This window comes from Idiotropiscis lumnitzeri, chromosome 11 (assembly GCF_059441095.1).
Source record: "Idiotropiscis lumnitzeri isolate Australia: NSW breed Sydney's pygmy pipehorse chromosome 11, RoL_Ilum_1.0, whole genome shotgun sequence".
NCBI lineage: Eukaryota > Metazoa > Chordata > Actinopteri > Syngnathiformes > Syngnathidae > Idiotropiscis > Idiotropiscis lumnitzeri.
The window spans coordinates 16,638,925-16,665,395 of record NC_142401.1 but is presented as its reverse complement, the minus strand read 5'-3'; the positions used below and the strand labels follow the sequence as shown (position 1 = coordinate 16,665,395).

Here is a 26,471-nt window from a genome sequence, read left to right as displayed (position 1 = left end):
TTTCCCATTGATTCATTAATCATATAAATTGCCAATATTTCACTAATTGAATTTGAATTGCAAACAAAATTGATATTTAATATTAATATAAAGGTGGGTTTATATCTAAACAGCTTGTTTTGAATTCATGAAAACGTGCTTGGGTCACGAATCTATTTTGAAATGGCCGTATTCACGGCGCTTTTTATTTTGAAGCCGACAAAGAGCTTCCGGAAAATGCGCTTTGTCATCTCTAGCTTTACGTCATCCCTCTCGACCACCAGACCGTCCCCCGTCGTCTGTCTCTGACGATGCTGTCCGTCTTGCAGGTCTGAAGCGAGCAAGTGGATCGCTCTCGTCGGTATGTCATCTTTTCAAATCATTCATGTTATTATCCATTAACCGCTAGCCCACTATCATTTTACGTGCGCTGTAATTGCGATTAAAACGCAATTTAATTTCAATTATTTTCGTTCCACGACAGCGTCGTCAAGAATGGAAGAGAAAGGGCGTAGTATATGATGTTATTTAAAAAAAAAAAAGAAAAAAAGAGCGATTGTTCATATAACAGTTTTTTTAGACATTCTGAACTAGAGTGGGTTTAAGTGGGTGTCATTTGAGCCACCGATATTCTGCTCCTGCTCCTGTGTCACTGGTTTCATTTCCCATTGATAAACGAATTCATTGCATATTCATGTAAGACAATTAATGGTAAAGCATGCATACAAGTGTGCTATTGCCTCTGACCTCCATGTTGTGCTTTCCTGATGGGCTCTGTCCGCGGTTCTGAAGTGTCTCAACTCAGGCCTGCTGCACGCAATGTGTTGATCAAGCAGCTTGTGTTTACACTGAACCTTTTGAAACTGCCCAGGCGATGTTTGAGGTGACATTTCACGTTTGTACGCATACAAAAATGAGTTAGACACTGTGTAAGTAAATGTAATCATCTGGCGAAGGCCCCTGTTCTTCATCTCGCGACAAATTCTGTGATATTACATCAGTGGTGACAAAAACTACAAAAAAAAAAAAAAAACTGAATACATTTGTTGAGCATTGTGTATGCATTCATTTAATATTTTTATTAAGTTGTTTTGTTATTTGTTATTATTATAATAACATTGTATGTATATATATATATATATATATATATATATATATAATATACAAGTCAATTAATCTTCAAAATAATTCATTTTTTGATGTTATTTTCAAAGATGAATCTGTTTGAAATTTTAACATTTTTTAATTTTAATTTAATTTTTAATTTCTTTTATTTTAACCTTATTCATGAACGTTACCTAACAAAATCTAAATTTATTAGTGTACCTGTTACAAAATAGTTGGCATTTTAATTAGTTTTTCCTCTTTGTATTTTTTTTTTCAGATTTTATTTATTTTTTGATTTGAACATAGCAAACAAATTCAATGTTGGTCAATTTTTGTTCTTTTTATTTCTTTCATTATATTGTGTATCAACTTCCGTCAATTCAGTCGTATTTGCTGATTGGAGTAATCACACGTTTTTTTCTACTTTATTGTGAGGCCTGTTGCATCTATTTTGACTTACTAAATTTGTTTTCTTACAAATAAATAAAAAGTTACATGGTTACTTTATTTATAAACTGTTGTTTGAAGGAGTGCAGGAAAAACAATGGTTTTCCTCATACTATTGTATTTGCTGTACTTGCCTGATAAAACATGTATCTCATTGGATAACTTGTCACATTATTCATTTGCATGACCAGACAGTCGTGACATCACCAGCTATTAATGTAATTCATGCGATTCAACCCTAAATTGTCTTTTTTGACCTTCCCGTTATTCCCGAGGGACACGATCATTCCATTCTGTGTCTACCGAGGTCAGAGTGTCAACATCTGGCACTCACTTCTCCACCTGCCCCCTCTGAAGTGTCTACAGACTGGTGGGTAGGTTAAGGTTGAAGTTGTACATTAGCGTAGTAGGCCTAAGTTTCCCAAAAATAGAGAGAAAGAGTTTTTATTCCCTAAAAAGAACACTCAATATTATTTTAAGATGCTGTAACATTCTGCACTTGGAATATTAACACTGTTCTTAAATGTAAGAACATTTTAAAATGTACACCTAAATAATGAGTCAATTAAATTGTACAAATGTATTGTAAAGTTTTAAAGCAAACCAATCTTAAAGATTAAATGCAAATGAACTGTACTTCAAAATTAATAAATACAGCAGAACTGTCCCATAGTTAGGCAGTAAATTATTTTAGCGGGGAAAATCACACATCTCTTCAAGTTTTATTCAGTGGTCCATATTTGAAACACATATAAAACATGACAAAACTGTTTCATTTCAGTAGTACAACTAAGGCAGATAATTTAATCATTAATAAAATCATAAAGGCCATTATTTGCTTTTCATTTAAAGTAGTATACTGTATTGTTCCTTTTTGTGTGTTTTGTTTATTCTTTTGTGAATGATTTTAAACATTTGCAAGATGCCTTAAAAATGTGACTTCTTTTGTCAAAATGCCCAAAGAACCAATAATTAGGGCAAACTTTGAATTTTCACTGATGGAGGCAGCACTTCATACACTACACAGATTGTATGTGGCTTATACAACAAGCCCCCAATCCACCCAGACTAGCTAAGTTTTTAGCTAATGCTAATCGGAGCGTCCCCAAAAACTCAGCGCAGCTCTCCTTACCTTTTGACTTTGACACGATAGGATGGATGGATTTATTATTAATAAAATATGACTTGGCCTTAGTGTGGGCCATTAACAGCACATGTCATCATTGTGCTTAAAGTGATGTTCTCAGACGCTATTGACTATATTATAATGGGAGGCTTCAGCCCTCCTTGCGTACACTTACAATCTAACTTCCCTTCAATGATTCATAAGCGCCATTGATTTTATGCCAGCTGCTGTTTGGGCTGAAGTGTTGCTTCCGTGCTCTTTTATGAACCTAGTTGTTGTTCACATTGAAATACTTCCTGTTTTTTTTTTTTCAAATTGGAATAATTTAACCGTGGGAAAGGTAACCTTGGTGTTGCCATGGTTACAGTGCATGCACGTAATTGATTCTCGTTGGCGTGGAATGTTTGCTTGTGTTTGGGCCGCTGTCATGTGATGATTCCAATGTTTGATATGGATCTTGCAATCACTGTAATTGGCTGAAATAGCCTCGCAAATGGCAAATCATCTTATGTTGAAGTCCATTTGGTTTTGTTTTGTTCATCATTTTGTGTTTTTAATATCAAATTTTATTTGGTGTTATGTGTTTTTAAATGATTAAAACGTGAATATTATGCAAAAAATGATCATTTATAATATTTTAGATTTTTCTTTTTTATTTATGTTTTTAATATGTATTTTTATTTTGAAGTCAAATTGTATTTTAAATAATATTTTTTAACTGTATTTTAAAAAGGCTTTTATTTTTTTGCTAATTTGTATTTTTAGTGAGAATTGTAGTATATTTTCCTTCATTCAATCATTTTACAAATCCTTTATCCTCGTTGGGGTCATGGGCCAAACGTTGATCCTTTCCACACTTCCATGGCCATCCTTGCCACAGGTGTCAAATTCCAGTCCAGAAAGTAAAACACTGCCACAGTTTTGGATTTAGCCACAGGTCCTTCAACTCAACCGACAGGATAACAAGCTCTTGTTTACATGTCGTCTATTCGTCATATTAGATTATTATTATTATAATTATGAAAACCCGATGTGTTGATTAAATTATTCAGTAAAGTTTACTTGCATCTGCGATGAAACAAAAATATGTTGACCAGTGTTATCATTATGTCTGTACCCCACTTAAAATATGTAGACGGTCTTTAAACTGACAGCCCTCAACTAGGATGTGCCGTCCAGACCTGCGGCCATCAGCTCATTCCACACCAACAAGAGAAAGCCAGAGTCCACTTTAGAATTGCCTCACAATATCCAAGAGCTAACCTTAGACTTCGAGCCAATCTCTCCTCTAATTTGAGATGTCATAAATTTGTTCGCACAATGGTGGGATGGAACACAAAGGTCAGATGGAGTGAGCCCACCCACCACGTGGAAGAAATCTGATTAGATGACACGCAGATGGTCAGAACAGCTGTCTGTGAGTGTGTGTGTGTCATCTGTATCAGCCATTACACTTAGACACTCAATCAATGAATGAATCCATCAATGGTTAGGTTCTGACAATTGCGTATATCGAGCTTCGTGGGAAGAGTTTAAGGATTCTGCCCACAAAGATCTGTTCGGTGTGGAACAAGTTATTCATTTCAAAAGCAGAAAGTCTTTCCAGTAGAATCTTAATATTTCATCAATCCATCCAACGTAGTGCTGGGCAATATGGAAAAAAAAATATATCATGATATCAGCCATTTTATATCATGATAATGAAAACGTTAACTACTAGTTTTTGTAGTTTTTTATTAGACATTGGCGAAAAGTTAGCATAGAGTCCCAGGAGGTGACGTAAGCACATTGCGGCAAGCGCGTCCAGCCCTGCGAAGCTCTTTGGACCAGCTCTGTTGTTAGTTATCGGAAAAATCTGTGATTCTCAGTTCTGCCATTCATTGTCTTTGGATGTAGCACAAAATGCAATTTTAGACTTGCAACCTGCTAAGTGAAGCCGCTCATTCCTAGCCTTGATTAGTTTGAAAGAGTCAGTATACCTAGTGGTTTTTTTGTAAAAAGCTGTTATGGGGTTTGTTGTTGTTAGGTAATTTTCTCTCAAAATGGTAGCAATAGTATTCATATTCCCATTAGGGTTGCAGGTGCGCTGGAGTTTATCCCAGCTGACTTTTGCCAAGACAAGTGGGGTACAACTTGAACTGGTCGCCACCTATGGTAAATTTAAAGCCTTTAGTAAACCCAACATGCGGAATCTTAATAATAATAATGATAATATAAATAAATGTCACCTATAAAGTGCTTTCCAGGACACACATGGGCACTCCTGCACACTTTCTTTCAGAAAAGGCCAAGTCATTACTACTTTGTATTCTTACACATGTCCCTGCCCGTTTTGATCGGGAGCCGACCCGATGGTGACTCAGTGCCGCGTCACCCTTGCCAGCCCTTGTCTCTCCTCCGTGTTCTTCCTCCCTTTCCTTCTTATCCTCCTTTGCTAATTATTGATGGCCTGATGTGTCTTTGCAAGGAAATAGCAAAGTTCACCCTTGCAGTGTGCGTGCGTTTGTGTGTGTGCCAAAGGCGTGCTGCACAGTGGCACGGTGAAGGTGAGCAGCTGCGGCGTCAGGAATACTTCAGGTTCTGTATCTGTTCTCACCCGTTGCGTTTCGGTAAATGCCATATTGTGACGAGAGGTTAGCACGTCTGCCTCACATTTGTGTCTTGGGTCAGACTTTTTCGTACATGCTATTATGATAGGCGTGCCTACACATGTTTGTGTCTCTACGCAAAACTTGAGATTTTTTTTGTGGGGGGGTGGGGGGGACTTTTCAGTGGGCATTCAGGGGTGTTTTTTTTCTCTGAGGTCAATCTTTGGACACCTATTATACTTACTAGAGTACACAGTCTTGCAAAAATGAGTGGGTTATTTGGTATGTTGTGTTGTTGTGATTCCCAAGAGGGTCTTTTCACTGCTTGGTGCTAATGAAATATTTAATGCCAATAAATTAGTCCAATGGCTAAAAACTGTCGTTAGAAATTTTAAATAGTAGTAGAAATACTATAATACTGGTGAATATATGGCAGCATTCCTAGCAATCCTGAAATGGCAAAATCCAAATTTGATCTTTTTTATTCTGGGTTTTAATCCCTTGAGAAGTTGTCCTACTGTCGGCACACAATCAATTTTTGACCCCAAATATCATTAGTGTGACGGCTTGACTTTCTCCCCCTTTTACGACCACCGTATATCTCTCTGCATTCCTTGTATCTCTGCGAAGATCGCCTCCGCCTTTTTATGTAATCAGCTTTTCTAACACTCGAGCTTCAAATGACCTCCGTCATGGTTTTTCATGCTGTTCGCACACTCTAAAGAATACGTTATTTTGCTATGTATCGTCCTGGTAGGTGTTGGTTTATTATAAGGCCTTGTGGATAAGTGCCCAATTCTGGTGAAATGCTACATCTGCCTGTGCCTTCATACATGTTAACCTGCTTGTTTTTTGTCATGTGATGTGTTTGTAAAAAAGTAAGCCCACAAGCTAATAGAAATCAGTAATAATGTCTTTAGAGAGTATCTTCAGAAATGGGAAAAGGCCAAATATGACAAATGAAAAACCCGCAACTTTCAAGAAAAAGAAAGTTGCATTTAAGAGAGAATATCAACAGTCTTACTTAAAAATTCAGGTTTACCGCGACAGTTAATTCCTGCGCAGTAATACAAGTGCGCTAAATATGTGGCAACAGACTTGCCAATGAGGCAATAAACTGCCTACCATGCTTCCTTTTCCAACATTCTATTCGATTTTTGGCAACCAAAACAAAATTACAGAGTATGGACATGCGTATTTGACTCCTGGATGGGAAGATGGGACCAAAAAGAAACTAGTACAAGGCTTCACTAATTCCAACAACACTTTTAGTGAAACAATGAGGTGTATTTGCAAGGATTGTTTTTATTTGTTTCTATGCCGGTCCATCAAAATATTGTTTTAAGTGCACTAAAGGTTGGGGACCGCTGATTTAAGATGTCCAGTATAAATCCATCCTTAGGGAGCAAGTCCTGTGAACCAAAACAAAACCCGAGGACCTGAGAGGCGTAACCAGCATTACGCCTGAGCAGCAACACACCCACCAACTACCAACCAACCACCCCCAACCGACCGCCTCATTTCTCCTCCTGTGTCCCCTTCGGCTCAACGCTCTGTCAGAACCACTCGAGCTAAACACCACGGGATTATCGCTCTCTTGCTGAGATACACAAACACACATTATCCTCGCTGAATCTGTCGATGCTCTCTTGTTGCTCCGAAGTGGAGGAAATTGTTGCCCGAGACCACGTGTCTTCTTTCTCTCCTGGCTGCAGCCTGGGCCGCCGCTCATGGAGGACTGGGGGTAAGCTTTTGTTCAGGCAGGGGGCTGTGCCGGTCTTTGTCTTGTGGAGTTGATGCCTCGAGCTCATCATATCAGTAGTTGTAGTTTTTTCAATGAAGTCGGTGTACTTGGCTTAGGGTCGAGCATTATACCCTCGGTTGATTGTGTGTTACCAGCTCGGTAACGATGGTTTCAAAGTGGAAGTAGCTGGTGGCGTTGCACCAAACAAAAGCCTCTTCGTGGTGTGAGATCGCATAAGCGTGATAAATGCTGTGTCTCATCACCCACAACCACCGACTGGATTTAGACCACAAATTCTCAATGAAGTGGATTTTAAATTTTGGGGAAAATCTCTCTCTCTCTCTCTCTCTCTCTTGCTCTCTCACTCCAGTGACATCTCTCTCTTGCCCCCTTCATTGTCAAAAGTGTCATGATGGTTGACCCAAATACCCACGCTGCTGCCGCCCCACCCCCGTCCGTCTCCAACCTACTGATCTCCTATCAAAACACAACATTCTCTTTCCATTGTTTCCCAAATGGCGCATTTTCCTCGAAATGTTCCACATCTACAATATTTTGTGCTATCAATTAGGGATAAGCAATATATTATTTTTTAGGGCCAATATCTACACCAACTAGCAGTATTCAAGGAGGTAGATAACCAATATTGGGAGGCGATATTCGTTTGCAGTAAAAAGGAAATATTCAAGTCAAAATTTAGAAGAATGCAAACGGCAGGCAACACTTCACCTCATTTAAGTGGATTTAAACATGTTTATTCCACAGCTTTTCATATTTTCAACATGACAAATTGTTATTTCTTTTTATCTTGGATAATAGACATCTTTGTTTAAGAATTTTACCAAAAAGTGCAGGCACAGCAGCATGTCTTGGAAAGTTCAAAGGAAACAAATAAATAGCTCCCCAATTTTTTCTTCATTAAATTTCCCATATTTTCCTAAGAATCTGAAACGTTGTTCTACTTTAGATTTGTTCAAGTTCAAATAAAAACAAAAAGTGAAAGGAGTCCCCGTCTCAGCAGAATCTCTTGACAAGTCTACTGAAAATTTCAGTAAATAAATAATTCCCAGAGGTTTACTCAATTTTAAGATGATCTGTTATCTTCCAGTAGATTTTTAACAATGGCAAAGGCCAATATGTGTCAAAATGTGGCGCTGATGATCAAGCAGACCGATTATTGGTCTATCCCTACTATAAATTCAGAAAAAAGGATCAAGATCTAAACACAAACTAATAGAACCAATTGTACTTTGACTTTACCAGGAGACCAAACTTCACCTTGTCCCTCAAAGGCTCCAGAATTGACTTTGTACCTTGGGAAAAAAATGAGACTGGTCATGTCCCTTGGACTTGAAACTCCAACTTCAGTACGCTTACATGCAGACCATTTGACTCTCAGTCTTCTAATTAATTTGCAACAACAGACTTGCGTTTTGTTGGCAACATGGTGACTGTGCAAGTTTAGGCTCCTCTTGTCCCCCAGGAAATGTCACCGGGTCGATTCCAGTGAAGATTAATAGCTGGTCTTTCCATACATTGATCTCAGCCCAAGGGGTGTAGAAATTATTAAATATTCGAGGGTTAAGAATCTGTTTGTTTTCTTCATCGTCTTTCAGTTTTAGATTGAGACTTTGTACTGTTATCATCTTGTGCATGATTGACTGCGCCTAGTTTCAGGATGAGACCAAATACTCCTGCAAAGTATAGCAAAATAATGCTGATATTTTCTGAACGTTTTAAAAGCAGCTTTACCTGTGCAGGAAATATGTGCATGATTGCGTAACTATCTAATATTACTAAGTGCACTATCCTAGGGATTAAAATATCCAATGCGGCCTTTGAATCTTCTTATGATGCAGGAGTTTTCATATGCGTTCTCGTCTTGCTCTCACAGTGCCTAAGAGGAGTTAACGGAGACACCATTGCCCCGCCCCGACTGCCACCATGTCTGGCACCTTCGAAGAGTCGGCCAGCCTGGAGGAGAACAACGACAGTTTCTGGGAGGTGAGGCTGACGGAAAATAAAAGCCTTTGGTGATTAGACGTCGGCGCATCGAATGAACTCTTGGTGAACCGGCATTAGCTGGGAGCTCAGTGCAGATGGATTGAAATATTTATTTATCATCATGTGTACGACATATCCCAAACGGCTTATGCATTTGTCGTTTGCACATGTCCTAAAAGTAAAAAATAGTATTACTTTAGGAGTCAACGTGTGTCTCTAAAGTCTCCTGTACATTAATGTACTGCATGCATCCATTATCTATAGTATTTATCCCGATTACGATTGTGGGTGAGCAGAAACTTGTCCGGTCTGACTTTGGGCGAGAGGTGTTGTATACTGTGGACTGGTCCCCAGCCAATCAATCACAGGAGGCAAACGAGGAAACAAGGCATCCTAGCTTTATTTAATTCGGGTGCATAAATGCATGCATCTAACTTTCAAAGCGGTATCATGCATTGTACTATAATTCCAGTTTGTGGACTGTTAAAATGTATAATAAAAATAAATGTATAATAAATAAAAACAAATAGTAAAACTAAATAAAACAAAACTAAAACTATAAAAAAACTAATAAAAACTAACAAAGCTGCCTTGAAAACTAGTTAAAGCTAATTCCAATAAAAAAAAAAAACTCAAAACGAAACAAAAACTAACTATAATTAAAATTCCAAAACTATAATAACCCTGATTGAATAAAGTTCTTTCTGTCAATTATTTATACGTGAATTCGTTGGTTCTTTCATCTCAGAAAGACTTTTGCAAAAACATGTCAGGTAAATGACAACCTCATGTCTGCGATAAATCAACCGTTTCATATATAATAACCCTGGTCTCCACCCTAAAACAGGTATCTGTTGTATTACCAACACTGACCTGTGAGAGGTAGCATGATGCCACAAGACATCCAGACCGACAATAAAAGGATAAAAAGGATTTTCACCCATAAATGTTGAACAGGTTCTACATGTATTGTAGGTTGAAAGGGCTTCAACATTTATGATTGTCAGCCCTGCCCCCTTTCCCAGTGGGTCAGAGAGAACAAAAAATTGCTCTTATCGCACCCTACAGTACAGGATGGTTGGTCAGAGTCATCTTTCAGAGCTATGTGATAACGTGGCCTTGGCTGGCTTTAATTGCAAATGGTGAATAATGTTCACATTTGACCCAATTTGTGACTTTTCCAGATTAAAAAAAATTGCATAGAAATTCTCTTGCTGTAGAAGTCATGGACACAAAAGCTTGGCCATGCCCGGCATCATGTTAGTGTAGCCCAAAAGGTTCAAGGTGTGTGTGTTCACGATGACATGGCATCACCAACTAAGGTTTCCAAGCACAAGCAACCCGTGAGTAACTGGAGTTCCCAGTGGTCATTCATTATATATGAGAGCTGAACACTGTTGAGCAACAAGGAGGCAATATGGCAGTTTAGTGGTTTTGCTGCATTCCTGCAAACTGGGATGGCAGAAATCTCCTATATCTGACAAGAAGCAGATTAGGAACCCCCACAGGATAATTGCTCAGGATAAGCTTTCCAGTACGTACAGTACGGTTTGGTACGTACCTTAGATTTATTCTCACAGTTCACACCACTTTCTGTCCAGTCAGGTAACAAAAGGCAAAACAAACTGTTTATGCAAAATCTAAGCAGTTTGAGTCTTTTCTCTTGAGCAAAATGCAACATCGTTTGTCTTCTTTTTAGGAATTGAACACTGCACACACAGCAGTAATAGTCTGAATAATATGCAATAAAATTGTGAAAAAAAAATATTTTCTAATGCTTCAAATCCAACTGAGAGAGCCCAAGAAAGGCAGTGGAGGGCTGGATCCAGCACTCGGCATTTAGTTTGACACCAGTGTTGGAAATTGAGGAGAAACTGCGTGTGCCGTCCTGCTCTGCAGTGTTCTATCATCAACATCATTCAGTCGCACGTTTAGCTGGAGCAGCAAAGGTGTCGTCTTCCAGCCTGCCGTCACTACATCACCATGGGCCACTGCATCGCAGTGCTGCAGTGCTGCTGACTCAGCTGCTCTGTCATGCCGACGATACATCTGCGGGTGTAATGCAAGCACTTGTCGAGTTCATTTCAAGCAGGGGTGTGGCGACATCCAAACACCAGGAGATGTCAACATTTCATGAGCTCTGAAGTTCATTTATGTCAGCAAAATAACTAAAGTGACAGTCTTCTGCCTAGCATAGAAGCACCTAAGTAAATCCTGCAGTTCATCGCTGTCTTTTGAACTGTAAAGTTATTTTGTCTGGATGCTAAACTCTGACTTTAGCGCCATTAGTTCCAATTAAGTACCTTGACACTTCCAAAGGCCAAACCAATTCAGTTAATTCTTACGGAGCACCGAAAAACTGAATTGTATTTAGGATACACCTTTTGGTCAATACAAAAAGAAAAATTGTAATCCTTGCTTCCCATTCTTTGTCATCTTTTGCCATTTTTAGGCAATTTTATGCTACCCACTGTGAGAAAGGTTCTGGGGAAGACCTTATTGAGTATGGTTAAGAGTTAGTTGTTAGGTGATTCGGTTAGGTTTTAGTGAGCCAGAGTTATGGTTTGGGCTTAGGTTCTAGTTTATAGGTTGTGTTTAGAGTCATAGATAGTTTTATGGTTAATGTTTAGTGCAGGCGTGGGCAAACTACGGCCCGGGGGCCACATGCGGCCCGTTAAACGTTTTAATCCGGCCCGCCAAACTTGAAAAAAATTAAATGAATAAACCTTGTTAATGTTTTATTTTCAAAATACTCTGGTGTGTCAAACACAGATATTTTGTTGTAATGCTTTTGTTCATTTTCATTTAAAATTAAATGTATTTTTTTTCTCCGATGAGGTGAGGTTACAAAACACTCCATCCATCTGCTCCTGGTCCGGCCCCTCTGTCAAAGTTTAGAACTCATTGTGGCCCACCAATCAAAATGTTTGCCCACCCCTTGTTTAGCGGGTATGTTGGGAGCTTTGAATTATTTTAGGGTATAGGGTCATGTTGAGGGGAAAAGGGTGAGTGATTGCTGTTAGACGGTATGTTTAGGTTTTTGTTTGGTTGTAAGGTTATGGTTTGGCGTTGCCGTTGAATTCACAGGTTACATTTAGAGTTATGATTACGTGGTATGCTTCCCAGAAGCTGTTAAAGCTAAAAAAAGGGGTCCATCCACAAACATTCGCCTGTTTTCACTTCCTGTAGGTGGACGTGTGTTACAATAATGTTCAGGATGCTGATGTCCAAATCGTCATGTCTGAGTCCGAATATTTTATTCTATTGGAAAGGTGGGGAACTACAAGCGTACAGTGAAGCGAATTGACGACGGTCATAGGCTCTGCAATGACCTCATGAATTGCATCCAGGAGCGAGCTAAGATTGAGAAAGCCTACTCCCAGCAGCTGACTGAGTGGTCAAAGAGATGGAGACAGCTGGTTGACAAAGGTCAGAGGTCTCTCAAGCTCACAGGTCTTTGAAATTGAGGTCTGCAATGACGGTAACACTTGCCATCCCCTTTCACCAGGTCCTCAGTACGGCACGGTAGAACGCGCTTGGATGTCGCTGATGACTGAGGCAGAGAAAGTGAGTGATCTTCATCATGAAGTAAAGAACAACCTGATGAGCGAGGACTTTGAGAAGGTGAAGAACTGGCAGAAAGACTTGTACCACAAACAGATGATGGGAGGTTTTAAGGAAACCAAAGAGGCGGATGAGGGATTCAAGAAGGCGCAGAAGCCCTGGGCTAAAAAGTTGAAGGAGGTAAGTTGATCTGAGGGGAACTTTCCTTAATCAGAATATCACCTGTGTATAAAAGGCAACTAGACTTTAATTGGTTTTTAAATATAACAACTTCTTGGGTACTTTTTCTTCGACAACCAGGAAATCCAGTTCCTTCAGATTTGACTGTTTGGGGGTTCCCATTACTTGGTTGACAAACATGTCTTTTGTCATCTTTCCTGTCAGCTTGAGGCCGCCAAAAAGTCGTACCACATGGCCTGCAAAGAGGAGAAGCTGGCTTCTACCAGGGAATCCAACGGCAAGAGCGAAACGTCAGTGACTGCCGATCAGCTAAAAAAACTCCACGAGAAAGTGGAAAAGTGCAAACTTGATTCACAGAAGGTGAGAACGTTCACAAGATTCTGTGTTCTAATGAAACACAAAAATACATTTTCTCAAGCGCAGAAGCACAGCAATGGTTGTTATCAACATTGTTAATGTGTGACTAAATACTGCTCCCTCACCCCCTTGCTCGCTCTCCAAGTTGTTGTCACAACTCCAACTTCAGCAGATCTATGCTGTCCTTTGACCACCGCACCTTTAGCAAATGTTTCATATATTGTATTTTTTTATCTTTAGGCCAAGGAAAAGTATGAAAAAGCTCTGGATGAGCTCAACAAGTGCACCCCTCAGTATATGGAGAACATGGAGCAGGTCTTTGACCAGAGTCAGCAGTTTGAAGAGAAGAGGCTGAGCTTCCTCAGGGAGGTGTTGCTGGACATCAAACGCCACCTCAACCTCACAGAGAACCAAAGGTTTGATTCACGTGATGACTGAGTCCGATATGGCGACTGTGATTCAGAACTATACTCAGAACCCTGGCTGTCTTTGCACAGTTACACATCCGTGTACCAGGAACTTGAACACACCATCACATCGGCCAGTGCTCAAGAAGATCTACAATGGTTCAACAACAACCATGGCCCCGGCATGCACATGAACTGGCCACAGTTTGAGGTAGTCTCATTGTGTCAGCGTCAGCGCGCCATCCGATGACGGCGAGCCAATCATTTACACTTGTTTATTTTGCAGGAGTACAACCCAGAACTTACCCACAGCATCACGAAGAAGGAAAAGTCAAAGAAAAACAGTGATTCCATCATGCTGACCAATGTTACGACAACAGTTGACCGGGCCCAAGCTGGGGACCAGGGCAGGTGAGCAAGTCTTGTTCTGGGGGTCATCAGTGCATGGCAGACTTCCGTTGCTGTAGCGGCGATGAAACATTATTTGAAAAAACTTTGAGTTTGAATGTGCCTTTACTTACCACCAATTCATGATCATGGTAAGCTGTGTGAAATACTTTAAATAAAAACAGTAAGAACAGCATTAACGTAGCGTGCCTTTTTGTAATATATGACAAAGCATTGAAAACTCGTTAATGTCGCACCTGACGTAACCTTGAAGCATTGTATGGTACATTGGGACTATTGTGAACTGCTGATTCACGGTAAATGTCTGATCATTGGGGTTCTTTGTCAATGGAGATTTACAATAGATGGGTTGGTTGGCAGGTCTGTTTTATAGATAGATACATATAACCTTGCCTGCAAGCTGAATTCTCACTTTCACCCTCTAGTGGCAACACAGTAGCAGTGACCTTTGTGATTGCCTGCCAACTGCAATTTAATTTGATACAGTGTAGTTAGGTGTATCAAAGAATTGATAGCTATAGTTGTCACAACAAGGACAAAATAGATTAAGATTGACCATTCCTAAGTGCTCACTGCTAGGTAAAAACGTGGCTTCTGTTGTTGTATTCAGAGCTTTTTTCTTCTTTGGGCTTTGTTTCTTTTAGCGTGAGCAGTTACGAGAAGAACCAGGCGCACAGGGGCTCCAACGAGTGGTCAGACGAGGATCAAACGGCGCCAAACTCAGCCAGCGACACCAACGGCGGCGCCAACCCTTTTGACGAAGACTCGACCGGTGGTGTTAGAGTGCGGGCGCTGTACGACTATGAGGGCCAGGAGCAGGATGAGCTCAGCTTCCGAGCAGGTACGTGTCACATGATAACCCAGTGTGGTTCAGAACAGAGCGCTATTGCTATTGTGGTGACATCACCCAAATTTTTACAAGTCGGAACATGCCATATGAACTGAATGCTCTGTAGCAGTCTGTAATTTTTTTACATTCTCAACAAAGGTGACGAACTGACAAAGTTGGAGGAGGAGGACGAGCAAGGCTGGTGCAAAGGTCGCCTGGACAGCGGTCAGCTGGGTCTCTACCCCGCCAACTATGTGGAGCCGATCTAACACTCTCACCGCCATTGACGCCGGGACAAACAATTAATGGACTCAATCATCCAGGCGTGGATGCGCACTGACCACCTCCGCCTTTTTCAAGCACCCGAACTTGGTTTCTCCATTCAGGATCATGTGACTTCTAATTTTGCATTTTTTATGATACGGTCTTCAAAGCGGTGCCTGGATTACCAAGAACGAGCTATGCATTGAGCATTTCATGTATATATTTACTTTATTTTTTTTTTTAAACATCGGGATGCTTGTAGAGTGTTCACGCCTCATTTGTTTTCTGTCATTGTGAGTTCTTGACATATTTAGCCTTAAAGGAATAGTCCAGTTTGAGATCATGCTACAGACACACACTCACATTCACACCAATGCACAATTTTGAGTCTTTAATGAACACTTGTGTTTTTAGACGAAACTAGGGACAAGATTTGAATCCAGAACCATACAAATGTGACGCAGACCTGCCAAGCACTTGTTGACCTTGCTGTCAATCACTCAACTTCTACCCAGAAAAGAATGAAAATGCTAGACTTTTTACTCTTCCGTGTACTGAACACAATGAGGGCATTTTGCAAATTTAGGGAATTTTACAGTTTTTCTGCCAAACCAGGTATGAGAGAAGCTTTTATTTTGTGTTTTTGTTTTTTTTTAACAGCAAACATGGTGAAATTCGTCAGACCGTGAAATGTTTGTAAACTATGTGATTTTCATTATGAAGGTTGAATGGCAAGGACAAGAGAAACAATACTTGCTAGCAGTTAGCCCGCATTTTCTATTTTTGTGCCGAGGTAAATTAACCGGCATACATTGCCACTATGCTTATCCAATGGTTCATCTTTGGCCTCCACTCACTCCTTTTGGGTTTGTACCCTTCCAACATCTAAGCAGATGTGTTAATCTTTGGTAGACCTAAAATGTTTGTCAAATAGCTGACTTGTAACTCTTAACAACTAGCCACCTAACATTACTACCTACAGAAGTTGTCGCTTCAGTACCACAATAACGATTTAATAGTAAAAACACAGAGAAACAAGACTTGTTGGCAGGTTGCTCATGTTTTCAATCTTTGCGCTAAGCTAAGCTAAACTAACTAGGATATAGACGCCATGCCCTTATAGCTGAGTTGTGAGGAAGTATTACAACTGTAACAGTACAAACATTTTTTACTTTTACGAACATCTCATGCCAGATGTGTTAAACCTCTCTGGATTCTTTTTTTAAATATGTGAAGTTTATAATGCTAATATGTAGCCACCAAACATGGTGTTGAAAGGGTAAGTCTAGTAAATCACTGGCTAGACAGTCACATTCAGCAAGTGTTAAAAGGTTTACACACTATGTTTGCAAAGGGTTTAAATAGTGTGTCTTCTCACAAATCCGAGACTATTCCTTTAGGCTTTTCCTGACATTTTATCCTGACTCTTCGCATGCATTTGGGAGTGGCAAAAGAGATGATCTGTTTGTGCTTCTCTTTGGAATTAAATTAAGCAAACAGTGAAACAGATGACTTTCCCGAATAGCACATCTTTCATCTTTCATTGCAACCAGGTTTTCCCAAACTGTGGCCTTGGGTCGCCTCTCAAAATGGCTCATTTCTCAATTTTGGGGTCTTTTTAAAGGGCTTTTTGGGGCGTGCATTCTGTGTCGAACATAAGTTTGTGTACAGCTGTATATGAATTAATAGAAAGAAGATTTCAAGGTGGCTTGTCAGGGGGATGTTTATATGTTAACTTTTTAATTTCATTTGTTGTTTATCTATGTTTTATTCTACCTTTTCCAGATTTTTATCTTTAGTTTTTTTCCCCTAAATTCGGTTTTTACATTTTGTCGGGTGGTATGTTTATATTTAGTTTTGATTCTGTTTTATTGAAATCAGTTTTCATTTTATTTTTAATTTAATTTTGTTTGATTTGTTTTTATTTAATGTGGCCTATTGATCGTTTTATTTTGTTCGTATTTTATGCGATTTTCATTTTGTTCTATTTATTTCATTTCATCAAATTGTTATCTGATGCAGGTTTTTTTGTTTTTTATTTCTGTGCTTTCTTTATTTTGTTTTTATTATGGTTTGATTTTATCTGAGTCTATTTGAATTTTTTTTTTAATTTAAAATCATAATATTTGGATTCCATCATTATTTCACGTTTTTATTTTGTTCTTTTTTAAACTTTTGATTAATGTTTAATTCCAGTTGAATCTATAGAATCTTTTAAATCTTTTTATTTCGTTCCCCTTTTTCCCCTCAAGTTTTATTCTTGTACTTTCAGATTTGATAAGGTTTGACCCTCCCTCAGCCTTTTACGCATCCATAATGCGCACCACAAAGCTGCCTCCACTTGTCGAGTGCGCCTTTTTACTTACTTGAAGATCCCTTTTTCTTGTTTACAAACAGTTCTGTCAGCTAACCAACCTGATGCACTTCATGGCCTCAACTTGGTTGCCTCCACTTATGTCCACACGTGAGAGCAGCCGAGCTCACTGAGCCACATTTTGAGCATGTTGCAGCAAGAAGACAGACACACGAACAGTGTACAGTTTGTGTGCGTGTGCGTGTGCGTACGTGCACGCGTGTGCGTGTGTTTCACGAGCCTGCTCGGGAGTCTACAGGTGTCAACAGTGAATACTACACCCTGCGCGGTGTTGTCTTACTTTGCGAGCTGCAGGGAAAGCTGCAGAGGAAGCACTAAAACTCTGAAATATTGATGAGGGTTTCTGACGCCAGAAACGAGCTTTTTGCAAACAAAATGCCTTTTTTCGCGAAGACTGCTTGCAGGTGGAATCCACCACTCCAAACACCTTGCTTGCTTTGACATTGCAACTCAGTTTACTTTTACCCACCAAAAAGAACTAAAAAAACAAAACAAAAAAAAAATGTTTTTTGGGGGGGGGCTTTCTCTTTTGGGTGGCTGCGTCCACCATGAAAGGAAGGAAATGGAATGGAAAAAAACGTGTCTCAAATAAAAGATGTCGACAGAAGGTAACGCCTCCTGCTTTCAGGGTGCATTATTTTCGCTATTATTACTGACTATTGACTATTATGTTTGGCCTCTAGAGGTCACCTTTTGCCTATTTTATATACATATTTTATCTATCTATCTATCTCCCTCTCTCTCTCTCTCTGTATATATATATATCTATATATATATCTATAAATATATATAGATATATATATATATATATATATATTATAAAAATAGAAATCCGACAAGTAGCTTCTACATTTTTTTATTAACAGTATAGCCTCAATAATCACCTGCTACATTAGTCCAGAGATGACTTTGCATGTGTCTTTTTACAGATATTTACACAATTTCAACACTTATATAAAATGTTTCTTTCAGTGAAGTCACCCCATTTTGTGCTTCATTGTAAGATCATCGGAATTTTGAGATTATGAGATGATTTTTTTTTTGAGTACTTGGACTCCAATGCTAAGCTCCCATAACCAGCCAAGCAACATTGAAAGTATTGAATATATACAACCATTTACGCTCAGGTTCACAACCTCTGGACCATTCGGAGTCTGCAGTGAACCTTACATGCATGTTTGGTTATGTGAAGAAAAGTCACGCAAGCACACGGGTAACATACAAAATCCACACAGCACGGCTTTAGCCCAGATTTGAATCCAGAACCTCTGTGAACTGCGAGGAAGAGGTGCAAATCGCTATCCAATGTGCTTCAAGGCTCAAAATCACTCAATAAAAAAAAAGGCAAAAATAAACAGGCAGTTTGTGCTTAAGACAATATCGACTCCCCAGTTGTTGTATTAGGCAGTCCTTATTGTTTGGTCCATGTTGTCTTGCCTGAGTGGAAGACCATTAGCACACACCCAGAGGTCATAGGATGGATGGATGGTTTTGCGGTTCTTGCATCACACAGGATGCACAAACTGGTACACGAGCCTCTGAGAAACGTCTGGCTTGCGGATGATGCCCTTCTTGTAGTATTGTCGGATGGAACGGCTCAATTTGTCGTAATTCATGGCCGGCCGGTTCTTCCTCAGGCCCCACAGACGCGCCACGTGGGCAGAATCCTCGATCTTAAAGATACCTTGCGCCACATGGATAGAGACATATTAGAATATTATAATATAGCTTTATTTAAAAAAAAAAAATCCACACCTCGGTAGATCTATATGATGTTACAGTATATTTGAAACCATGTAATGAGCCCTTGGTCTTTATGCTTACTTTGTGAAAAATTCCAATAATAGATGCTAAATTTCTTGTTTTGGAATTAATTAATAATGATTTCCAAGTGATCAAAATAAACGTAATATTTGTCAATGTAATTTTTGTGTTGAATGATGCAAGAATTGTTTGTGTGTTTATCTGGGGTTTTGTTGGGATTTAAATTTCTCTTTAGGAATTAGTCAAAGCACAATTTTAATTGCAATTTTTTTCAAAAACGAAAATGTATTTATTGATTTGTTCAATTTAAAACTTTAGATTCAACATTTTCAGCTCCACTTTGTGTTTTTTTTTTTTTGTTATGTTAGGCAAGCCCCCTCTCTGTCCAATTTTAAAACCCGTTTGAAGACACTTTTATTTTTTAGCTTTTGACTCAACATGAGACGTTTCACTGTTCTGCTGTTCTTCTAGTATCCAGTGTAAATATGTTTGTGTGTTAATTTGTGTTCTTATTACCTGCTAATTTATCTTACACCATATGGAAAGTGCTTTGTTAAAGCTCCATTGTATTTTTTATATTTGAGTGTGTGAACAATATTCATGTAATTAAAAAATTTTGTAATTATTTTTGGGTTGTAACTATAGCGGTTTAATTCATAAATGTCAATACACAATTGTAATTCATGTTGGTTTGTTTATTTGAAAACATAATATTCATATATTCTGTTTAATTGTATTCATTGTTTAATAGTATTTTCCTCATGTTCCTGCAAACATTTGCCTTTTTTTTAAACAAATAATGCAGGTACTGTACCTTTGTCTTTGTTGAGCCAGCGGATGCAGCGTCCGTAGTTGTGAGGTTTGAGCAGAAGTTCTCGAAGGAATTGCCACAAGTGGATCGGTTGACCCGAACAAGAAGAATCGGCCTCGGACCAAAGCTCCTCAGCACCTGCACGTGTAAAAAAATAATTAATTTCAATAAACACACGGAATACACAGATTTATTGATGTGTGATGCGTTTCTGAATATGAGTTTTGTGAACTATAACATTACCCACACCCTTTATTTTGTTCTTCATGTTACAATACAATACACCTTTATTTATATAGCGCTTGCTGATAACACCGACCTGTACTTTTGTTGTCTCCAACTGTGCACCTTTCTTTCATCCAGGCAGCTGAAGTGAGAAGACGCGAGTTTAGATGCTATACATATGACAGTGCTGTTGTGTCGACTTATGACTCACTCGACTTCCATATGTCCAAGTGCGCGTGCAGTGTGTCTCCGCACTGCGGCGAGCGCTGGCGGAAGTCCTCCTCGCTCATGGCGCAAAGATCCTTCCCGGTCAGCTCCTGGAAGGTCCTCCCCGCGTGAGGAAGCCGGTACAGGTGCTCCGTCCACAGCAGCCACTTCTGAACGTTGCCCACGTTCCACTCCATCGGGTCTAACCCAACGAATACAACAACTACATCAACACTTAACAATCGTTGAAAGAGAATTGTGTTTTATTGATTGACTTGTTATAAACATGTACTGAGTGAGTTGGTCAGTTCGTCAGTCAGTTAGTTAGGGTGTCAGTCAGATAGGGCATTTAATAATAATAATAATAATAATATTCCCTTTATTAGTCCCACAACGGGGAAATTCGAGATTCGAACCGAGGCCTCCTGGGGAGACTGGGTCCTGAACGCGGCGCCTTAGACCACTCGGCCATCCTGGCAGCCATTTGGTGGTCAGTTAGTCGGATAGTTAGTGAGTCAGCCATCTAGTTCGTTTTTCGTAACTTGCACTGTCACCAATCACTCAGTCAGTAGTGAATCGGTTAGTTAGTTTGTATAATAAGCCATTTATTTAGTTAAGTAGTCAGCCAGTTTGTTATTTAGTGAGTGAGCCAGTGGGTTAGTAAGCTCATTATCCTGCATATTGGTTTGTTAGTGTGACTCAAAGTTGGTCAGTCATACATCTTCAGACTTGAGGTGAGAGAGTGAGTGAGGCAGCGAGTGAGTGGGCGAGCAAGTGAGTTAGTTAGTTAGTAATCCATCCATCCATCCATCCATCATCTGTACCGCTTCTCCTCACTAGGGCCGCGGGGGGTGCTGGAGCCTATCCCAGCTATCTTTGGGCAGTAGGCGGGTGACACCCTGAACTGGTTGCCAGCCAATTGCAGGGCACGCAGAGACGAACAACCATCCACGCTCACACTCATACCTAGGGGCCAGTTAGAGTGTTCAATCGGCCTGCCATGCATGTTTTTGGAATGTGGGGGGAAACCGGAGTACCCGGAGGAAACCCACACGAGCACGGGCAGAACATGCAAACTCCACACAGGAAGGCCGGAGCCGGGATTGAACCCACGCCCGCTGCTGTCTCTCACTGTGAGGCCATCGCGCTAACCAGTCGGCCACCGTGCCGCCTAGTCAGTTATCCACATTTGTATATATATTTGGACCTTAATTCATCGACTTCAGGAATGAGTCACATTAAAATAGGTTGTTTTATTTCTTTGTAATCCGACTACTAACTAACTAATTGTGAAACAACAGCTCACCAATATAGGGACGATGAGAATGCGACAGCTGAAATAACCAAGTTGGTCAGTAAAACTCCATCTTTTCTGACAATTCCCCTCTCCTTTTTCTGCACATGATAGCTGCAAAGTCAACACACGTTTTATGATGACGCTTTTATGGCAGCGTACACAAGCGTCCAAGTGCGCCCGCTGGTGTTTGAGGAGGCCTCGCCCACACTGGGCTTGTGTACATGGCTAACGCGGCCGTCACGACCCGACAGAAGCGATGCAAAGGTCAGGATTAAACACATCCTGGTGCGGGCAAACATGGCTTTACACCACTCGGGATATGATGGAGAAGATCTGTCATTCCGGATGAGCTGTGTTGGTTTTATGACTAAATTCCAGTAGTTTAAATATCACAGAATAAATATGCCCTTTACAGTCAAGAACCGCTAAACCGCAATACTCTTTGTTATGTTACTAATGTCGGTTAAGAGAGGGGAGGTGCGCTTCCTTTCTGTTGGTGTATCGTGTGCCTGAAGTGGGGGTGGTCCCATGTGAGGGATTTGAGGGAGGGGTGGATGGACCTCCAGTGGGGGTGAACTCCCACAGGGGGTGCACCTTTAGAGAGGTTGTTTTTGGGGACTGATCCTGTAGGTGGAGAGTGTGTTTTGGGGTGGATGCATTTCCAGTCGAGCCAATCCCGAATTGAATGTTATCCCACGGGTGAGAGGGTGGACTTGAATGAGGGCGATCCCTTGCAAGTGAAGGCTGAGGCTCCAGTGGGAACATGGATCTACCTGGTGTGATGTTGAGCAGCTTGCAGGCCGTCTCGATGTCCTTCAGCACCTCGCCCACCACCATGCTCTGAACTTGCTCCAGAGAGCGCTCCTCCTCAGGGCCGTCCATCCCCGGGGAGAGTCCCTGCCCCTGGCTGTCAATGACAGGGCATTGCTCCGGCTCCTCTCGGTGCACCTCCATGCGAGCCACGCTGGGTGATGCCTCAGACACTTTGACCAGCCACGCGGCGTCCTCCATGGCCAGCATGTCAAAGCAGGGCAGGTAGAGGCCCGGCATGCTGCTTGTCTTGGCCTCCACCAGGTCCCACTCATCCCCGGAATCTCTGTTTCGCTCCAAGATGGTTAGGGAGTCCTCCGGCATACCAATCCGGGATCCATAAACTGTGATTTCTGCTAAACTTCCAATGGAATTTGACATAACGGACACCTGTGAATAGAACAAATAGACAGCAGTGAAGCCATGATACAATTTTGGCTCTATTTTTGTTCAAGTCTAAAGTTCATATCCAACTGAGCGTTGAAGTGAACAATTGGAGACTGCCTTCCACCCCCCCATCTTGTATAATAATGATTACAGTAATAATTCAATTTCTTTAATTTTTTCTAAAAATATGTTGTATATCTGAATTCATACAAATCGAGTAACTGAAAGTTTATTCTTATTTATATTTTACAGTTTGTATTATATCTAACTGTAAGTAATGATTAAAAACATATTTTAGAGTACTTTAATACTATATTTTTACAGCTATTTTATCAACATTTAAAATAAACATAATTATTTATAATAAATTGTTGTTATATTTAATTTTTTTATATTTATATATTCTTAAAAAGGATACACGGTGAAGTTATGTCTTAAATATGTATTTAATTTTTTTCTCACCGTACATCGCAGTCTCTCAGTATTCGCAATATTTGTTACTTTTCTTGTCACATGGTGAAATAGCGCCACTAGTATTTAGTATTTATTTCGGAGATCATCTGTATAGATCCATAAAAACTTACAAAAAGATCCTGAAGTAAGTTTTTAAATAAGATCCATAATGGTTTGCTTTGGCAAAACCGCAGTCCGGCCGCTATATCATCCAAGCAGGTCGTCCATCGAGGAACTCCATTCACAACATCAGACAAGAGCCAGAATGATGAGCTGCTTTAAAAACCCTGATGAAGAAGAGGTGCTCTTGGGGTGGGTGGTGAACGACTGACCCTGCAGAGGGTTAAAGCCCACACGGGGATAAAGGCAGGCATGGGGCAAGCTGGATTGGGCTAAATTTGTGGGTCAGTGGTACAGAATGGTCGCTGTCTTGGGGGTAGCTGACCCGCTTGAGCCCCTTCAGCTCCTTCACTTTCAAGGTGCCATCACCACCGCCGCCTTGTGGCTCTGCTGTCAGCTGGAGATTTTTTAATCAAACCCGGCTCACGTTATGTGCTGGAACGCTTTTGCTTGACAATGCGAAAAAACAAACCAAGGTGGACCTGTTTTTTTTTTCCTTTTATGACAGCTGCACAGCCGTCGTAAGTGTTCTTTTATGAACCTCAGCTGTAGCACAAGTGTTGTAATCTCAGGGCGATGGCCATCGCGATGTGTACCCGACACAGGTGGCATATGAGAAGGCGCTCGCCCAGCAGCTTATCAGCAATAAAGAGTTGGTCCGCAGAGCACATGCGCTCTGTTTGTCCACATCCTGAAGGAATTAAAGCCCCAATTAAATATTCGGGAATTATTAGGACCACCCATTTAGGTCCAAAAGACGTCAGGAAGTGTAAGATAACCAACTGTGGTTTAACATATTTATTCAATTTTATCAAACCCCAAAGACAATTTATAAAATCCATACAGTCCATTTGCATGGCCCATTGTTGCTAGGCCAAATTCAGAGGGTGCAATTCTGGGGTGGCTCCATTGGCCAATCAAATAATTGTCATGCAGGTAAAGGAAGTCAGACCTGCATTGTAGGCTTGATCTTCAAACTCACGTGGGAATGGTTCGTATGTTAGCTACTCATTGGGTTACTTTGTTTTCAGTCAATTAGTTAGTCGATCTGTCATGCAATTCCAATCAGTCGATTAATTGGTTTGTCATTTAGTTAGAGTCCGGCAGTCCATTTTTGATTTTCAGTCAATAACTAAGCAAGTCTGTGGGTCAGTAAGTAAGCCAATATGCTATACTCACAGCAGCTCATGATGTAAAGATTCTGAAGCTTACTACAAAGGAGAACTATTGCAACAACGAAGGTAGCCTGTCCATCTTTCTCCGTGTTTCTCCTTGCATGGCTCACCGGTGAGACACAAAGCTACGCACTTTCTCACTCCCTCTCTCTCACTAGAGGCGATGAAGTTGGCCGCTACGTGAATAACAAGTTTGTTCAAGCATTAACATTGCATTGTGAAGGAGAGCAAGCCATTTTCAACACTTTGGGTTGATAATGCCTAAAAGTAACACCTATGCGTTTGGATTGACCAATAATATAGTTTTTGAGAAAAAATGTGAAATTCATCAAAAAGTGACAAATGGGGCAGCAATATGCTTGTCATCATTATTTTATTATTGGTTGCCTCTGCACCATAGAACGTAATAACAAAAGCTGTCTATTCTATTTGATGGTTGTTTTTGTGCACAATAAAGAATTTAGAGTTGAACGCCCCAAAATAAGCATCTGTTCGCACTGACGTGCATGTACTGTGACATGGCAAATGGCTTATAGATGAGATACGGTGCTTTAATCACATCGCTGACACTTGGATAACTGGAGCAATTAATTAGGTAACACGACTACTACGATAACTTGAGGCCATTTCAGCACACATACTATATTTTAAAGAGTTTGTTGTTAAAGTTATTCAGTTTGTTTGTCAGTTGGTCTGTTGATAGTTTGCCACTTACTCAATAGGTGTTTTAATAAATTTGACAGATCGTTAGGTTGGAGTCACATAGTTAGATACTGCGGATAGTCAATCAGTCAGTAAGTAGGTTAGTCAGTCAGTTATTTACCAAACGAGCAAGTCAGTCAGCTTGTTAGTTTTCAGTGAGTCAAACAGTTAGTCATTCTATAAGGAAGTTAGTTAGCCGGCGTTTGGACAGTCACTCAAGTCACTTCATTACCTTGACAGTTGGGAGTCAGTCGTTTAGTTACTCTGGTTGGTCAGTCAGTCATTCTGTGAATCGGTTAGTTAGTCAGTTATGTAGCTAGATGAGTAGTTTGTTAGTAAGGTCGATAATCAGTTGATTAGCTTTCGGTTTGTTAGCCAGTCGGTAAGTCAATCAGTTAGTTAGTCAGGCAGTCACTAAATAAGTTAGTCGGTCAGTTCTTTGGTTGCTCGGCCAGTCTCTCAAGTCAGTTCATTTATTGGACCGTTAGTTCGGGGCATATCATTTAGTTACTCTGGTTATTCTGGTCACTCACTCAGTCATTTAGTTAGATGGTTAAAAGTAAGTTAGTTAGCTAGGCAGTCAGTCGATTAGTTTTTAGTGACTCGTCAGTCAGTCAGTCGGGTGGTCGTTCACTTAGTCTGTCTAATCTTTTTTTCTTATAAGTGATGCTTGCACTTCTTTTTCATGCTTGTCCCCCCCAAAATTGAATTAACTTATCGCTGTAAGCAGCACAATAAAAAAAAAAAAAAAAGATTGCCCGAACCTTGTGTGATTCAATGATTTGGAGCCCCCCCCCACCCCCCCACAGTAAAGTCGCCTCCTCATCTTCCTTTTATCTTTTTTTGTTTCCTCTAAGCCACATTTTCGGCTCTTTCTGCAATCCGCTGCTGCGTGTCAACTCTGCCCTGCGACAGCTTGAGCTAAGCCCATTAGCAAAGCAAATTTAGCCATATTAACTTCTTCCAAATGGAAGAAGGGGCACTGGGAAAAGGTGGCGGTGGGGCAGTGGGGCTTAAGTCCCTGACTGATCTCTAAATGAGTTTGGTCAAGAAGCTGATATTCATTTCAGGCGCATTATACTCCATTTGCTCAGCAAAGTCAGACTCCCCACCATGGGAACCGCATCGCTTCCGCATACGTG

The 26,471-nt window shown here is 40.4% G+C and overlaps 2 protein-coding genes across 5 annotated transcripts; one reads left to right on the top strand and one right to left on the bottom strand.

Moving 5' to 3' along the window:
* The first annotated feature begins 246 nt into the window (after positions 1–246).
* On the top strand, positions 247–17,973 carry pacsin1b (protein kinase C and casein kinase substrate in neurons 1b). Of its 4 annotated transcripts, none has more exons than XM_088309800.1 (10): positions 247–340; positions 8,886–8,995; positions 12,268–12,424; positions 12,504–12,739; positions 12,944–13,099; positions 13,337–13,512; positions 13,594–13,714; positions 13,790–13,914; positions 14,556–14,752; positions 14,900–17,973. In XM_088309800.1, exons 2-10 carry the CDS (start codon positions 8,936–8,938, stop codon positions 15,007–15,009), a joined length of 1,338 nt encoding a protein of 445 aa, XP_088165926.1. In that variant the 5' UTR covers positions 247–340; positions 8,886–8,935; the 3' UTR covers positions 15,010–17,973. The 4 variants fall into 4 exon arrangements, with proteins under 4 accessions (XP_088165926.1, XP_088165927.1, XP_088165929.1 ...); XM_088309801.1 differs by lacking the exon at positions 247–340 and adding an exon at positions 1,805–1,903; XM_088309803.1 differs by lacking the exon at positions 247–340 and adding an exon at positions 1,805–1,907.
* Positions 17,974–18,872: 899 nt separating this feature from the next.
* Positions 18,873–23,576, bottom strand: spdef (SAM pointed domain containing ets transcription factor). The gene is made up of 6 exons (XM_088309695.1): positions 23,464–23,576; positions 22,456–22,882; positions 20,390–20,587; positions 20,273–20,320; positions 19,957–20,091; positions 18,873–19,062 (listed from the first exon to the last, which is right to left on the bottom strand). The coding sequence occupies exons 2-6, from the start codon at positions 22,871–22,873 to the stop codon at positions 18,884–18,886; spliced, it is 978 nt and encodes a 325-aa protein (XP_088165821.1). The 5' UTR covers positions 22,874–22,882; positions 23,464–23,576; the 3' UTR covers positions 18,873–18,883.
* Between the last annotated feature and the right edge of the window lie 2,895 nt (positions 23,577–26,471).